Source organism: Cebus imitator, unplaced genomic scaffold, assembly GCF_001604975.1.
Source record: "Cebus imitator isolate Cc_AM_T3 unplaced genomic scaffold, Cebus_imitator-1.0 Scaffold367, whole genome shotgun sequence".
In the NCBI taxonomy this organism is placed as follows: Eukaryota; Metazoa; Chordata; class Mammalia; order Primates; family Cebidae; genus Cebus; species Cebus imitator.
Window position 1 is genome coordinate 1012854 of NW_016107682.1, and position 15416 is coordinate 1028269.

The 15416-nt window shown below is 37.0% G+C and overlaps 1 protein-coding gene across 7 annotated transcripts in view; it reads right to left on the bottom strand.

Moving 5' to 3' along the window:
• ITPR2 (inositol 1,4,5-trisphosphate receptor type 2) overlaps positions 1-15416 on the bottom strand; it is a 494659-nt gene that overhangs the window by 198508 nt on the left and 280735 nt on the right. For all 7 annotated transcript variants that reach the window (XM_017507025.2, XM_017507023.2, XM_017507029.2 and 4 more), the window contains one exon: positions 15121-15229. In XM_017507025.2, the coding sequence (XP_017362514.1) occupies positions 15121-15229 (109 nt within the window). The remainder of the gene's footprint in view (positions 1-15120; positions 15230-15416) is intronic.

Here is a 15416-nt window from a genome sequence, read left to right on the forward strand (position 1 = left end):
CTAAAGTTTATATCTTCACATAAAGAAGAAACAGTTATCTACCTTGGGACTAAATCAGTCAAGTACTTGGGGAAGTTGAACTTAGATGTCTTCCTTGGGTACTGCAAAGAGCTTAAGTAAAAGAATTATTTTTGCAAAATTAATCCAATGGAATAAATTTAGTTGAGCAAAAGAAAAAGGAGATTTTAAATGTAAAGAAAAAAATCACAAGTTTTCAAATTAGACATTATATGGCTTCCACTTTTAAAATAAGAATTTTTCATAAGAAGATTTTTTTTGTTGTTATACTGTGGCATAATCATTTAAAGATGGTGCACATAAATAAGAAAATAAGAAAAAGAATCCAAAAAGAACAACTTGTATTGTCAGTCAAGATTTCAAAGATTAATATTTATGAAAACAATTGGCAAACAACCGTCCATGATTGAAGAACAAAAACTGTCGCAGCAGATGTCTTGTCAAGAGGCTACAGACGATGAGAAGCAGCATACTTTCGTCCATATGTTTTCTCAGCCTTAAGAAAGAATATCCTCAGTCATCTGAATTTTGGAGAACACAGAGTGCCTGTGTATATAACGAAGTAGAAGCTTTTTTTGTATGAGAACTTTGAGCCAAGATTTCTGGCTCATTTGGAAAGAGGTGGCATATACATTTACGTGGAACATTAACAGAAAAGCAGCCAAATAACTTAAATAATCCAAATAACTCAATCTGTCAAGATTTTGCAAAATAACTCAGGGTGGGTCACTGGTTGTTCTGGCCTGCCTGCCATCTCCTCTCATCTTTTGGCAATAATACTGCAATTTTCTCAGGAGGAACAGCCCCTTCCCTCTTCTATGCTGTTTTATTAGGACAGTTTGTTAGTCCCATCTTAAACAGTTGCTCAACAGTTGCACTTGTAACTATGAAATATGAGGTGAATAAGTAGAGGAAGGGGGCAAGATGAAGACTTGGGAAATTGGAGGGGTCAGTGGTTTTCATCAGTTGAAGGACAGTTGTAATGGATGTCAGTGAACAGGCAAACTGAATGGAAAGGAATAAATGTCAGGGCATTGGGATGCCTGAATTAGCAATTGCAGAGTAGCAGCAATGCCTCGTGATAAAAAGTTCCAGTGTTGTCAAAGAACTGGGTGGTGGACTGCGGAGGAGACGTGGTCAGTGCAGACACAGAGGTCCAGGATCCACCAGGCCAGTGTTGGCTACACGGCCCAGATGGGCTGGAGTCACCCCTGATGATGACAGTGCTGAGGGCCAAGATCAAGGTTCCAAAATCTTAGATAGATGATAGGAATTGACTGGGATGTAGGCTGATGTTGTGGTGACATAGCTGGAGGGTCTTAATTTCAAAGGAGCTAAGAATTTTAAAGGAAGGAATTGGTCTTGAAATAACAATGGGAAACCACGGGGACAAAACATTTCTTCCCATGGAGGATGAAGGAGAAAAAAGACAGTGCTCGACACAGCTGCTGAGAAAGTGCGCTGACCTTAGGGGAGAGGAAGTCTTCAAATAAAGCAAGAATCTGGAGTGACCTCTTAGAGAAGAAAACAAGGATACAGGAAAGCTTACTGAGTGGCAGTTCCAGAGCAGGAGAGGAAGTACTGAGAAATGGCAGGGAGATGTTCAATGTCATGGGGGTAATAGGAAGGGTTGGTACGTATATTTCTTGCATTAACTGGTACAAGAATGGTGGAGTTGATACCAACAGTTTCTTTCACGAGAGTGGGCAGTTAGCCTCGTAGCCAGAGGTCCTGTCTAACTCAGCCAAGGGGATGGTGGACTCTCTGCCAATTCCACATATGCTGCAGTCTATTTGTTGAATGAATAAATGGCTGCATGTGCCAGGGTGGTAGATGGCAAGAAGACTAAAGAAGCATCCTCAAAGGTGTACCCAAGTATGAGATTATTATCTGGTTATCACTTACCTTCTGGTGAACGCTTCCCTGATTACTATACTCTGGCATTGTCAAAGAAAATAAAATCAACTCAATACCCAGGATGGCATTATGTAAGTACATGTCTCAGAGTCAGTATCTTCAACATCATTCCATCTATGTGATATTAATCATAAGCATTTGATCAGATTCTAATTGTCCATGTGTCCTCATTTAAATTATTTTGTGCCGCACACTCATTTTATCAAGCTGCCATGCTGTGCTTATTAACATACCATATTTGTTTTCTGTAATCCATGCTATATAAGTAATATACTCTATACTGAGTTTTAATTAAAAACGCAACCAAAAGCCAGGAACAACTGAGACAAGATAGACCTAACAACCTCACTGAGCAATCTGCATATATTCAAAATGTTCTGTGCTGTTTTGTTTTAAGCAACTAAGATTTATCCAAAAATGTTTAAGATGTTCAAGCACCAGATGGAAGATGCAGGAACCAGGCCTACTCTGAAGAAATTACTAAATGGTAGATACTCAAAATCATTATACATAAAAAAAATCTTAAGGTAGCTTCTGTTATTTTAAATAAAAAAGCAGTTTTCCTCTGGCAGCCATGTGTGAAATTCCTACAGATTTGCAAATTGATATCATAACAGAATGAGACAGTATCCTATAGTGACTGGAAACATGGCTCTAAGGCCAGATTGGCTGGGTTGTCTTTCTGGTTCTGTCATTTTTTGCTGTGTGGTCTTGGGCAAGTTTCTTAACCTTTCTATGCTACAGATCCTCAGTGTGTTATGACTGTTAAACAAACAACGGAGTAAACCCCATAAAAGTTTAAGATGTTAATATTATTTGGGGCATGTACCTGAAAGATAAGAACATATCCCCCCCACACATCTTTTTTTTAAAAAAAAACAACAACATTTATTTAACCTTCTAGAAGGTTGCTAGAAGTAGCAAAAGAAATAAGTCTGGAAGAGGTGGCCTGAAAAACTGAAATCAAATTCAAATTATCATTTACTTTAACCGGCATTATTTAATTCCCTACCATGTGGAGAAGCATCAAAGAGAACAGAATCAGAAAACATTGACTCATATTCCCACATTGCCATTTGTGAAGCCTGTGATTTCGGGGGTGGGGGGTGGGGTCTTGCTCTGTCACCAAGGCTGGTGTGCAGTAGCAATCTCGGCTCACTACAACCTCTGACTCCCAGGTTCAACTGATTCTCTTGCCTCAGCCTCCCAAGTAGCTGGGGTTACAGGCACATGCGACCATACCCGGCTACTGTTTGTATTTTCAGTACAGACTGGGTTTCACCATGCTGGCCAGGCTGGTCTCGAACCCCTGACCTTGTGATCCACCCACCTCAGCCTCCCAAAGTGCTAGGATTACAGGTGTGAGCCACCCAGCCAGTCTGTGATTATTATCAGATCATTTTACCCACTGTGCCTTTTTTCTTATCTATAAAATAGAGATGAAAATATTTTCCTTCCTCAGAGAGTTAATGTGATGATCCAAGCAAACACAGACACATTGTTACCTTGCAAACAGCTTGTCTAGATATGCACAGTCAACAGCAGTTAAATAATAATAATAATAGTGTGGTTTTAGTGCATCATATGCCAGGTTGCAAATCTTCTCTGTGAGGACATGTTCAAACAGTGTCCTGAAATTAGTATATTTGATAGAAAAGGTGAAATGTATCAGGCCCAGTCTTCTCCACAGCCTTTCTATTCCTTCTCCTCTCAACAGTAACACCATTGAGCATTTCAGAAGACCAATTTCATCCTGTGGCAGGACAGCCTGATGCTGCCTGAGATCAATAGCTCTCGGACTCTGCAACTAGTTGCTTTCATCAATCTAACTCAGCCTCTCGGTTCCCATGACTGGAATTTGGCCTCTCTCCATGAGTCCTGATTGCTGCCATATTCTCTTGGTTTTATAGTAGATTTTTCCCCCAATCCTGATTCAAAGCGTACATGGTTTTTCTTTTTGGAAACCTACATGGTTTCTTTTAGTAGCCTAGGTCTGCTGCTTGTTCCTACCAGGTCCCTTTTCAGAGAAGAATGCCCTTCCTGGGACAGAAGCCCCATGGCTGGCACCCTCTCCCCACTGGCTGACCTTCAGATTTGGTCATCATCTATTCCAATCTCCCTTGGCTGAGCTCACACCATTACTGGGCACAGTGTCTGGGATCCCCTTTTGCTTTCTAAGCCACACAGTGAGCACAAGACAACAGCAGTCCACTGGTCCCAGTACTTTCTGAAAGATGTCTTCTTCCTCAGTCCTCTATACTGTGGCTCTCTGCTGCCCACTCAACTTTGCAGGTAGGTCAAATACAAAGAAACCTACTGTTGCCTGGGTAACAGAGATATGCAAAGTATATCATGACATAATACATCTAGAATCTATTTCTTGGATAGGACTAGGGAAGGTCAATGTGCTGTACTGCAAACAGCTGGTAACATTTTCATCTACTATGTATCAGTCTATCAGTCTGCAAGCATTTACTGAACAGCGACTAAGTGCAGGGCACAATGCTAGACACTGGGGAATATTTCAGTGAATAAAATCAACAGTCTCTGCCCTCCAATAGTACAGCATTTTGTGGAGTGTGGGCTGGAACTGGAGAGAAATCCAGTACTCTACACTCCTAGAATCTCAGCATTGAAAGGCCTTTTGGGCATTCCTTCACCTTATGTTATGCTTCAGACCTATCCCCAGGGAGTTCCTAGCATATTTTAAATGGCAGTACACAACCAAAGAAAACCTTCATAAGACATGATATGGAAAAGAAAACCTTCATAAGACATGACATGATCTACACTAATAAGATCAATATAATTTTATAAATGCCGAAATGGTTACAAATTAGAATGATATGGACTTAAACTAATTGAGAAAAACTTTCTGGAAAAGGGTTTAGGTTACATTTAGGTGAAAATAATGAACATGATAACAATATATTGATTTTAGTGATTTTCCTTTTAGTTCCTTATTCTCTTCTCTCTCTCTTTTTTTAATGTTATCCAAGTTAGTTTTTTAATCACAATGCCATTTTTTCCCTACAATCATTAGCTACCAAATGACTTATACTTACTACAGGCAATGAATTGTGATTACCTTCTGAGTACAGGCAATATTTTCAATATGATCTTTTGGTCATATATCTCTAAAGAGTCAGGGCATATCTCAAAAACTCTTGAAGCAATAAGTGCTATTATGTGAGATTTTGAAAGAGTAAAGTAAATGTTAGGCACATTTAAGAACTTTGTAAATTTTCTTTGTAATAACAAGGTTATAATGACTATAATTCAACCAGTAAATTTACCACTTTTACACTCTAACAAGTGACCAAACCAGCCCAGCAACTGAAAAGAGTAAATTTCTAAAAGCAATTGTTACTTTTATGTCCACTTTAATGTTTGAAAGTATTTTTGCTTAGTTGAAAATATAAAATAAAAATTCCAAAGTGGAAAAGCATGCTAATAATGTATTTGAAAGCGATCTCTTATTATAAGAACACATCAACTGATTTTCATGTTTCCAACCATTTAGTGACATTACACATGTGTTAAAACATAACACGGCCTGGCGCGGTGGCTCACACCTGTAATCCCAGCACCTTTGGAGGCCGAGGTGGGCACATCACCTAAGGTCAGGAGGTCAAGACCAGCCTGGCCAACATGGCGAAACCCCATCTCTACTAAAATACAAATATTAGCTAGGCATGGTGGCAGGTGCCTGTAATCTCAGCTACTCAGGAGGCTGAGACAGGAGAATCGCTTAAACTTGGGAGGTGGAGGTGGCAGTGAGCTGAGATTGTGCCATTGCATTTCAGCCTGGGTGACAAGAGTGAAGCTCCATCTCAAAAAAAAAAACAAAAAAACACACACACACACATATAAAGGTGCACACAGCCACAATATCCATGGGAATGATTAAGATGGTACACATTTGCAACATCACTAATATTTGATTTAAAACAACATTAGAGCACTTATATTACAAAACAAATGCACTCGCCTCTAAAATGTATTTAATAAGAATATTACAAAATATAGCTGATGCTATAACTAAAATGTATTCCTCTCAGCAAAAGTTATTATCCAGCTTTTAAGCTACAATGCAGTCTATGTAGCTTCTGTAGAAGCTATGTAATTTCTGTGTAAATTCATTTATTTGCCTGCTAGAAACTGAAAATGAGTATATGCATAGATGTGAATGATTCTGCACAGATTGTTAAAATAAGAGGAGCCTGATACAATTTACAAATTTGCAGCAATGCAATTATTGCTGGGACTGACACTTACAGATATTTGATATAAGAGTTAAGTTGCTTGGTATAATTATGACATTCTTTCTGTGACTTCTCAACATTAGAAATAAAAGATTAGTTGCAATATTATTTTTCTGCTAAGGAAAATAATAAATTCTTGTCAACTCAGGAGATAATATATTTTGGAGTTAAAAAAAAGATAGAGGACATCTTAAAAATAATTTGGGCATCATTTCTTAAAGATCTTCATTCCATATCACTCCAGATACCAACTTTCAAATCAAGAATCCATTGTCTGCTATCACTGCTCAATGTATATAAATATCACCAACCCCACCTCGGCATCTGCAAAGATCACAGCTCTCAATTAGATGCCATGCTATTTGCTGAATGCCATACTTTCACAAAGGGCTATCTACAGCAGTCATCTTACAAAATATTATTTAGAACTTTTCTAACTAATATTCTGGTTAATAACAACTCAGACCATGATCACAGTATGGGTGTCAAGCCTTTCCTGAGCAGCTGAGTGAATAAATGGATTATGCTTTCCAATACACACTTAGGCAAATTTTATCAACAATAAAATTGGGGCCAGGTGCGGTGGCTCATGCCTGTAATCCTAGCACTTTGGGAGGCCTAGGTGGGCGGATCACCTGAGATCAGGAGTTTGAGACCATCCTGGGCAACATGGTGAAACTCCATCTCTACTAAAAACACAAAAGGCTAGGCATGGTGGTGAGTACCTGTAATCTCAGTTACTCAGGAGGCTGAGGCAGATTTGCTTGAACCTGGGAGGCAGAGGTTGCAATGAGCCAAGATTGTGCCACTATACTACAGCCTGGGTGACAAAGCAAGACTTCATCTCAAAAAAAAAAGAATAAAATTGAAGAACTTTTCATGTTATTTAGTTTTATAACTGAGAAAATAAATAAGCTGTGATTATAAGTCCTATAACCTGTTTGGATCTAACATGCCGATTAAGAGTGTGAGCTCAGAAGCCCAAGTGTTTAGATTGGAATCCCAGGTCTCTTTCTCCTAAGATATGTGACCTTAAACTCTCTATACCTCAGTTTCCTAACCAGTACAAGGGAGATAATAATACTGTGACATAGGGTTGAAGAATAAATAAGGTAACAGATATAAATGATTAGCAACAGTGTCTGAAAGCAGTGTCTGATAATAACAATGTCATACAATAAGCTCTTAATAAATGCTAGCTATGAATAAATTATATGATATAAATTAATTAATTATATAATAAATTAATAAATGCTAGTGCTTAAAACTGTACCATAGCTATTGCAGAGGCTGCTCTCAACAGCTTTGCAACAATATTCCAAAGATAGATGGTATTTTAAATCTGAACATTTTAAGAATATTGAACTTTATATTAAACATCTTTGTTGCCCTGTAGATTATATGTATGTCACTGTAACATTAGTAGATAGGAATATAGTCACAGGGGAAATTGTGACTGTCATTTTAAATAGGTCAGCTTCTTTGACTATTATGTAAAGAGGGTAGCTGTACATTACCAGTTCCACAGGTGACCCATGAATATTTTCAGTGCTCATTCTCTTCTCCAATTCTAAAGTACAGAAGCTATGAATTTTATACACTCAGAATTGGAGTTTACAGATGTCTCTACTTTTACGATTTATATATGTTTTTCCCTTTTTATGAGAGCAATAATTTGTAATGCTTTATAAATTTTAATGAAAACGTACACTAAAGAGTAAAAGATGAGGAAGATTGACCCCCCAAATCCTTAAAACCAAACCAAACCATTCCTCTGAGCACAGTCCTTATTTCCTGCTCCACCCTTATCAGCCCACCTCTATCCAATCCACATAAGCTCTTTCCATCTCCATTACCACTTCACTGCTACACAGATCTGGACCTAAACTATCTTTAAATACACAGAATAAAGGCATGATACGGTAATAAAGCTACTCTCTTCAACAGCACACACATACTATCAGATATTTTGCGTGTGCCTGTGTGCGCGCATGCGCGCGCGCGTGTGTGTGTGTGTGTGTGTGTGTGTGTGTGTGAGAGAGAGAAAGAGAGAGAGACAGCGAGAGAGAGGTCATGGAAATAAGAGTAGAACAAAATGGCTTTAAGGATAGGGAATTTTAGAAATCACACTGTCCTCAGGCTGGGCACTATGGCTCACCCCTATAATCCCGGCACTTTGAGAGGCTGAGGCAGGTGGATTGTTTGAGATCAGGAGTTCAAGACTAACCTGACCAAGATGGTGAAACCCTGTCCATACTGAAAATACAAAAATCAGATGGGTGTGGTGGCAGGTGCCTGTAATCCCAGCTACTTGGAGGCTGAGGCAAGAGAATCACTTGAACCCAGGAGGTGGAGATTGCAGTGAGCTGAAACAGTGCCACTGCACTCAAGCATGGGCAAAAGAGCAAGACTCTGTCAAAAAAGAAAGGAGAGAAGAGAAGCGGAGGGGAGGCAAGGGGAGGAGAAGGGAGGAGAGATCATACTATCCTCAAGCCATTTTGAAGCATTCCTTTTCTTCTCTTTCCCTCCCCCAATGTCCCAACATACATTTTTTTTTAAGTACAAATAAATATGCCTGGTGTTGTTACCTTTAAAAAGCCTTCTAAATATGCCAACCCCAAAGGAATGCTGAGCTCTTAGAGTTGTTATGGTTGTTAGCTATATTCTTTGTAAACTCTTGCTTTTCTATCACAATCACCTAAACAAACAATATTTTAATGGGGAATTTTTCTAAAACTCACTTAGGTAATTTTCCCCTTAAAGACTTTCTATAAAAAAATTCATATTTTATCCTTCCATTAAAAATAAGTACTATAGCTTAACTCACTATATAATCCCTAAATGCCTAAATAATTTCACATATAGGTAAACATCACAGGAAATTAAATTTTCCTTTATTTTATTCTTTCAATAATCTTTAAGACATTGTCCACCCATATCTTACTTCTCAGTGTCTTATGCACAAACTAAGAAACATGGGTCAAGGAAGAATATCCCTAAATATAATAAATTTAGAAATTGTACTCAAGGGTATTCTAAATTATAAGCTTTGAATAAATAATTGACTAGTAGGTAAAATCTAGTTACATTTAGTTATATTAAATATCCTTAATATACTTCCTTAATACATCATACAGAGAAGGCTAACAAACTCGGGAAATTTAGAATCCCAGGGTTGAAAATTGCTTTACAGAACATTTGGTTCAACCATGAAGCAAATTTATGCTTCACTGCCCTATATTTTTAAATTTTTACCAGTTTCACACATACACACACACACACACACCCCACTTCTGGTGTCAGGAACGAAGGAAATAAAAATAGTAATTTTCTTTTAAGTTGACATTTTAAATTCAAATAAGTGGAGTCTCAAATGTAATATTAGGATAGCTAGCATGACAAACCCTAGTTTGCATTCCCTGTTTTGATTTAATTCTGATAAATCTCTTGGGAATGCTTCAATACACAGACAGTTGAAATCTAGCTGGTTAGCCATTAGAGGGCAGGTATTAGGTAACCTATGTAACTTAACACAATTCACTTCTCTGAGTCTCTCTTTCCACATTTGCAATGTGGAGGTAACACTGCCTGTTCTATGTAATTGTTAGAATTTTTGAAAGGTACCAAAATATTCTAAAGTATTTTGAAAACAGCAAAGTGCTATTGATTCCAAGCATTTTTTGTTCTATTCATTTGCATTTAAATTGCGTTACGTAGTAATATTAATCAGCCACAAGTAAATACTACATCTATATTCTAGACTTTATTTCTTACTGACAATAAAAGGGTCATTGTGTGTGATAGGCAGAATAATGACCCTCCCCAAAGATGCTCATGCCCTCACGATCCCTTTCCTAGTCACCAGAACCTGTAAACATGTTACGTCACATGGCAAAAGGGATTCAGCAGGCATGATTTGAGTTAAGGCTCTTGAAATGGGAAAATTATACTGGATTATCCAAGTGTTTCCAATGTAATCACGAGTGTTCTTAGGGGAATGAGGCAGGAGCATCAGAGGTAGGAGATGTGACAACCATGGTGGGGAGGGGGGGCGTGGAATCGAGAGTAGAGACTGGAAAGTCTCTACTACCGGCTACACTACCGGCTTTAAAGACAGGGAATGGAACCAAGGAACCAAGCCTCGAACCTTTTCCAGAACCCAGAAAAGGCAAGGAAATAAACTCTCCCCTCAAATCTGCAGAAGGAACACTCTACCGCTCACACCTTGATTTTAAGCTTTTGACTTCCAAAACTGTAAAATAACAAATTTGTGTGGTTTTATACCACGAAGTTTTTGGTCAATAGAAAATAATACAATCATGGAAACACAGCCACTTCTTATCCCACTAGTGATAATTAGGGTTTGTTAGTAGAGCACACCATTAGTTGTACAACAGTATCTCTGGCTACTTTCTGAATCTGTTATCCAATGCCATTTCACCCAGATAGGTGAGCCATTTAGCTCCCCCAAATAGCATGGATCACTGAGCACCAGCTGTTTCAGAAGGACCAATGGATGTAGTCATGACTAGTTCCCAGGGTGGTTGTTTGAATCATTCTAGATCTAGTATGCTCTTTTTTTTTTTTTTTTTTTTTTTTTTTTTAGATTTCCTGAGAATGGGGATGAAATGTCTTCTGCTTCTACTGGTAGAAATAGTTCTCATTTCAAAACACTTAGAATTAAAAAGTTGTCTAAGAGCTAGAATTGCTTTAGCTATAATTTTCTATTCTGTCCTTAGTAAATGTGAAAATTAAAAAACATACTTAGGCTTTTTATTAGGTTTTTCCTTTTACTTTTCTTGATTTTACAAACTTATAGGATAAATGAGACATTTTGTTACATATATATAAAGGCAGTGATCAAGTCACTGTATTTGATGTGTCCATCACTCAAGTACAATGTATTTTGTTAAGTATAGTCACCCTAGTCTGCTATCAAACATTGAATTTATTCATTCTGTCATACTGTACATTTGTACCCTTTAACCCAGTTCCCTTCATTCTCCACCTTCCATCCTTCCCAGTCTCTGTTATTTATCTTCCCACTCTCTACCTTCATATGATAAAATGGTTTAGCTCCTACATATAAGTGAGAACATGCAGTATTTGTCTTTTTGTGCCTGGCTTGTTTCATTTCAGATAATGACCTCCAGTTCCATGCAGCATCCATTTCAACATCCATTTCAGCAAACAACATTTCATTGTTGCTGCAAGTAAAATGATATCATTGTTTTGAAAGAATCCTAAAATTCATACGGAACCAAAAAAGAGTTGGAATAGCCAAAGCAATCCTGAGCAAAAAGAATAAAGTTAGAGGCATCATATTATCTAACTTATAATATATTGGAAGGCTTGACTAACCAAAGCAGCACAGCATTGGTATAAAAATAGACCAATGAAACAGAATGAAGAATCCAGGAACAAAGCCATATATTTACAGCCAACTGATCTTTAACAAAGCAGATAGGAACTTACACAGGGAACAAACACCCTCTCCAATGAATGACGCTGGCAAAATTGGATAGTCACATGCAGAATCCTTATCTCTCACAATATAAAAAAATCAACTCAAAATGGATTCAGGACTTAAACATAATATTCAAAACAACAAAAACACTGGAAGAAAACCTAGGGGAAATTCTCCTGAACATTGGTCTAGGCAAAGAATTTATGCCTAAGATCTGAAAAGCACAGGCAACAGAAACAAAAAGAGACAAATGGAACTATCTTAAACTAAAAAGCTTCTGCACAGAAAGGAAACACTTAACAGAGTGAATAGACAACCTGTTGAATGGAGAAAATATTCGCAAATTATTTATCTGACAGGAGACTAGTACCCAAAATATATGAAACTCAACTCAACAGGAAAAAATCAAAAAACTCATTAGAAAGTGGACAAAAGACATGACTAGACATTTCTCAAAGTAAGACATAGAAATGGCCAATAAGCATATGAAGAACTTAACATCACTAATCATCAGAGAAATGCAACTCAAAATGACAACAGGATATTATCTTTCCCCAGCCAGAATGGCTATTATTAAAAAGACAAAAAATAACAGACATTGATGAGGATGTAGAGAAAAGGGAACTCATACCTTACTGGTAGGAAAGTAAACTAGCAGAGCCACTATGAAAGACAGGATGGAGATTTCTTTAAAAACTAAAAGCAGAACTACCATTGGATTCAGCAATCCCACTACAGAGTATCTATCGTAGGAAAAGAAATCAACATAACAAAGGGATACCTGCACTCACATGTTTACTGCAACATTATTCACCACAGCAAAGATATGGAATCAATCCACGTGTCCCTCAATGGATGAATATGTAAAGAAAATGTGATGTATATATGTGCAATGAAATCTTACTCGGCCATAAAAAAATGAAATCAGGTTTTTCTTCCTTGGTTAAATAACTTCATTTCCCCTACCTTTACTATTTTCTTAAAAGTTTATCTGAATCTTTACCTATTTTGAATGTTATTCTGTCTTATATTCTGTCTGCCTGTGTCTTAAAATTCCGAGCCATAAACCCGCAAGACAAAGTATATTAACCTTTCTTAACAACAGCGCAAAAAATTGGTAAAACTTGGCTATGATCAAAGGAGTAAGAAGATGAGGCAGAGAGGAAGGAGTTCCAATTTAAACTTTGGTTTTAGCTCTTGCTATGTGACTTCACTCGAATCACATCACTTCTCGGGGACTCTGTGGCATCATCTTTAAAATAAGAAGCTTGGACTAAATATCCAGATACAGCCTAAAGCGTCCTAAAAGAGGAGCATGAAGTATTTTGGTAATTCTATTGAGAAAGTAATCACCACTTGCTGGGGAACACTTGATAAATACTGCCCAGTGGCTGGTCCACAAAGACAACTGGTAGCATTGAGGCTTGTTTGGATTTTTGCTATCTATGATTCCAGATAAAGGTCAAGGCAGGAAAAGCCTGAGGTACATTATAGGTACACTGAGTATCACAGATCTCTGGACACCTAATGGATGAATACAGATGGGGGTGTGAAGTGGAGAGGACAAATGGAGGGCCTGCAACACTAATGTGGCACAGAGCCCCTGATGGTATTTGAAGGGCTCTAGTGATCTCTTGCCTACACTATTAAGGGAGTCCACTAGCCTAGGAATTGTACCCTTTCATGGCTCTTGGCAAGTTGTGTCATTCATCTCAGTATCCCCAGTACCCAAGCACAATAACCACCATTTAATAGTTTGCTCACAACATATGTGTTGGGTGATCAAATGAAGGACTTGCAATTAGCCTTTCTGATCTCAACCCTTCCCTGAGGATTGTGTCATGGGGGTGTCATTTACATCATGTCTTTCATAAATGAGGATCCTTGAAGTTATGAAAACAGCAGCCCTGCCTCCACCCAAGGGAGCAATCTGTCTCACGAAGCTGCACTCCTGGAATTTTCTAGATGGGAGATAATAAAAGCCTGAACTAGTGATAGCAGTGGGAATGGAAAGAAGAAAACAAGTGATTTATTTTAGAGTGATTTGGGAGACACACAAAAATACTCTTGACTAGCCAAAGTAAAATCTTAACCTGATTTCTTTCCGATTTTCCCTTGGAAAAATTCAATAAAAATCTGTTACATAAAAATGGAACATTTGCCATGTATCTCCTGTTAAATACGAGTCACTTTTATTGTGAACCTCATCCTCTGTCAGAAAAGTATATTGGCCTCATTTTTCTACTTTAGAATCTGGTACTTCAGTCAATATCACACAATCTATAGCAGTATTTTAAGAGAAAGGCAACAATAAGTCCCAAGGAATTCTCTTGATCATTTTTAAAAAGCATACCACACACTCGAATATACAAGCATGTTTTTGAGTCCTATCTCAGAGAAACATTTGCTAAAATTACATTGACCACCTTTATTTTGATCATTTGTTTCCCAAATAAAATTTAAGTGATGCAGAGAACTAATGCAAAGTAGAAGGCATTTTGATTACAGAAACAAACACTGGTTCACATGGAATATTTTGAAGCAATGCCCTTTCTACTAATATCCAACTTTCCATTGCATTTTTTTCTAAAATGGGAATGCACTTTAAAAAACTCAACCACAACAATCTTTCTGGAATTTAGTATATACATAAAGTAATGAATAAAATCCTTCCAGTTTTAAAATATCAAATGATTCGTATCTACTGAAACAGACCAAAAGGTTATTAAGGAACATGGTACAAATTTTGTTTGATAGCTAACATAAAAGTACAGACAGCTAGCTAAAAAAAATTCTCTAGATTTATATTTTATATTTAAGTATATCACCTTGGGTATTAAACATGCTGGTAGCTATCTCTTAATGAGCACCTGAGCTGTCATTTTTAATAACAGGCCGAAAATTATTATCTATAGGTTGATATTTCCCTGAAAATCATTTGTGAATCTAAAGTTAATAGAGCTAAGAATAGAAACTGACTATTCCATTTACTAAAATAGTATTATTTTATAATACTTGGCAGAATATTATCAAAAGTAACATGAACATATATTTATAATAAAAAATCAACATATGACAAAATGCATAAACATTCTCAGTATGCAGCAGAACTTTACACAAGTCTAAATAATGCATCTCAGTTACTCATTGTTTGAAAAGATCAATTGGTCCACTAGAAAAAGCCATAAGAGGAAAAAACACAGATCCAAGACAGAATATAAAAAATAAATAAATAAAACAAATATCTAGGCCACTCTGATTTTAGCTATTTCCCAATTTAAAACAAGGCATGAGAGATGAATACCATAAAAACTCAAATTATCTTACTCATCTAAGTACATACACCATTAATATATAATGCAAGTAATCAGGTAATAGCCTATTGTAATTCACAGGGTACAGTATTCTGGAAATCCTATTTTATTTTTAAATAATAAATTTAAAAAAAAATACCTCTTCCACAAAGCTGTCTTTCTTCTCTAGCATTTCTCGTAATGTCTGAAGAATTTTAATGCACAGTTTTTCTTCTTTCTCCATTAGTTTCTTTGTATGATTAATCAACCTTAAAGCAAAACATTAAACCTTTAGAAAGACAGTGATTTCTCTTCAAGCTATATACAAACATTAAAGGCCACAGACGAAAGAAAATCACACAATTATTTGAGAATACGAAGTAAACCAGGTACATGTTTTTCAAAAGTTTTAAGATTACACTTCAGCTTATAAATTTTGTATTATAACACATTATA